This window comes from Lathyrus oleraceus, chromosome 2 (assembly GCF_024323335.1).
Source record: "Lathyrus oleraceus cultivar Zhongwan6 chromosome 2, CAAS_Psat_ZW6_1.0, whole genome shotgun sequence".
In the NCBI taxonomy this organism is placed as follows: Eukaryota; Viridiplantae; Streptophyta; class Magnoliopsida; order Fabales; family Fabaceae; genus Lathyrus; species Lathyrus oleraceus.
Genome location: NC_066580.1, coordinates 488,114,608 through 488,117,558, shown reverse-complemented (window position 1 = coordinate 488,117,558; position 2,951 = coordinate 488,114,608). Strand labels below are relative to the sequence as shown.

At 33.3% G+C, this 2,951-nt stretch overlaps 1 protein-coding gene across 1 annotated transcript; it reads left to right on the top strand.

Annotated features, from left to right (window-relative positions):
• Positions 1-831: 831 nt before the first annotated feature.
• On the top strand, positions 832-2,951 carry LOC127120823 (SUN domain-containing protein 5). Its single transcript, XM_051051389.1, has 4 exons — positions 832-1,086; positions 1,282-2,486; positions 2,561-2,646; positions 2,738-2,951. Exons 1-4 carry the CDS (start codon positions 915-917, stop codon positions 2,949-2,951), a joined length of 1,677 nt encoding a protein of 558 aa, XP_050907346.1. The 5' UTR covers positions 832-914.

Sequence of the window (2,951 nt, the reverse complement as noted above, 5' to 3'; positions counted from 1 at the left end):
ATTAGTATTTTTCTTCATAGTTTCACAAATACTCTTTTGTAAAATACTTCATTATTTTGCAATTTGTAATAACAGGAATAGAAAATCATTATATTTGTTCAATTCCAATGTTAGTTCAAGCGAGTTCTTGATATTGAGCATGTTTCATAAAACTATAAATGTTACTACTCAATAGAAATTGATGTTCTTGTTTCAAATAGACTCTTAAGACTTTCTTTTATAAACACACAGTGTTTATGGTTTACAGCATTTTCTTCGCGACTTCAGATTTTTATTCGCCACTCTTCAAGAACACGTCATCTTTATCGAGCGCGTCGATTCTCAAATCCGTCTAAGTAATTACGACTCGTATGATCTGGTGGTCCAACACGGACTGAGACATGTTTTAATCTAAAATAATATTAAAAATACATAATGCGATAGAATAATATAATATCATTTGACATTTGACATTAGTGTAACACAAATTTTAATATAATGTATATTCTTAAAATTTATATTTTAAATAAATAAAATTTCACAAAAACTATTTATATTCATTAATTTGCAATAAGGTAACACCAAAAATAGTATTGTAAATTTACTCAATTAGGAAAATACTAGACACATTATTTTTTAAACTTTCCATTTTTTCAAGCACCATCAAAACTATTGCCACATGGAATTGACTTTATTTTTAAGAAAAAAAAATCATAAAATTTGACTTTTAGATGAATAATTAGTGGCAGTGGTAGTTGTAATATAATTTCAATTCCTTCCTATTTTTGTGCCTAACCAAACACCAAATTTCTCTTCACAAATCACTCACACAATTTTCATTTTCATTTTTTTTCTTCAGATTTTCTTTGTTATTGTTATAATGATCAATGATGAGTGTTTTTAACACTTCGAAATTTAATTTCAATGAATGAAACATGAAGAATCATCCTCAACATAGATCAAATATCAAATGCAAATACAAATTTCAAGGAGATTATGCTAGCAAAATTTTTGGCCTCTCTTTCTCCTTCCTATTTTCTATTTGGTGCCTCATTTCCATCTTCCATTCTAGGCTTCACCTTGTTCATGGTTCTTATAAAGGAGGAGGTTTGTTTTTTCAATTTTCTCTTTCAATTCATTAATCAAATTCATAATGTCATTTAGTTTTCATTGCAATGATCCCGATTTCGAATTTTGCTTGAAACAATTTTTTATCAGACTTTACTTATCTCGAATCCTTAGGGTTAAGGCCGAAAGTGTATATATATCATTGATCTCAATATATTTGCATGAATGTTGCAGCTATGTTAGAGTTGAATGAATCAACCTGCATTAGTCAGAAACTAGCAAAACCAATGTACTCGGTTGCGGAAACAATTAGTATAGAGCAAGTATTTTGGCGAGCTTTAGGTAATGATAGTAGATTAGTGTGCAAGTTACAATCTAAACCAGAGGAAAAGAAGCTTCAATCATCGCATGCTTCTCTCGACGGTGAATTCCATAACATATCAGCATTAGGAAAGGAAGAAAAGCGCAACGATTCGCTTGTTAACATAACACATCGTCTTGAATCGGATGGTTCTGTGTACAATTACGCGTCTGAGTCGAAAGGTGCAAAGGTAGTGGCACATAATAAAGAAGCTAAAGGTGCTATAAATATATTAGGAAAGGATCATGACAAGTATTTGAGAAACCCTTGTTCTGTTGCTGGAAAGTTTGTTGTTATTGAACTTTCTGAAGAGACTTTAGTTGATTCTGTCAAAATTGCAAACTTTGAGCATTATTCTTCTAATTTCAAGGAATTTGAATTGGCCGGTAGTTTGATTTATCCGACCGAATCGTGGATCGAGCTAGGGAACTTTGTTGCTACCAATGTTAAGCATGCACAGGTTTTTAAACTACCTAAGCCTAATTGGGTGAGGTATTTGAAGTTGAGCTTGCTTAGTCATTACGGATCGGAGTTTTACTGCACGCTTAGTGTCGTAGAAATTTACGGTATCAACGCTATAGAGCGAATGCTTAAGGATCTAATAGTTACTTCTGTGGAATCCATTCCTCACAAGTTGCCAACTCAAAATATCAGTGACATTATAATAACGCCGCCTTTGAAATCAGAAGCGGATCAAATTGACAGAAAAGGTAATGAGATCGAAATTAAGAACGATACCGTGGCTGCTGAGATATCGAGCGTTAGCGATGACACGCAAAAGTTTGACGCGGAAGTGACGACAAATCCAATGATTGGGAACTTGGTTCCTGATCCTGTGATGGAACTTAGGCAACAGTTAAATGGCAGGATAACTGGTGACACTGTTCTGAAGATTTTGATGCAAAAAGTGAAGTCTGTGGAGGTAAACTTATCGGCATTAGAGGATTACATCAAAGAATTGAATAGAAGACAAGGGATTACAATACCAGATCTTGAGAAACAGATGTTTAAATTATCAGAAAGCTTGGAAAAAAGCAAGACAGAAATCAATGATCACCAGCATTGGAACACAAATATGGTATTATATTGTTTCTGTATTGGTCTCAAATTCCTGTATGCGCGCGTAGTTATTTGGTTTGTTTTCATTTTCAGGAAAAAGGAATATCAGAAGTTAAGTCATGGAAAGATGATCTATCATCTCAACTTAATGATTTAGCTAGAGAAAACAGCATGTTAAGGTTAGGACTATCATTTTGTTTTGATTACTTGGATTACAAGCTATAGAATATTAAGCTATTTCTGACATGTCATTCGTTGACCATGTCTCAGATTAGATGTTGAAAGGGTTGCAAGGGATCAAGAAAATCTGGAAGCCAAAGAGCTTGTCGTGTTAGCGACGAGTCTTGCTTTCGTGTGCCTTGCAGTTTTGAAGATAATTTCAGCATGCCTGTTCTCATTTTTTACAATCAATGAAACCAGAGGATGGTTTACACTGATTCTATATTGCAGTTTAACAATATGCATAATTTTGTTCTATAGCTAG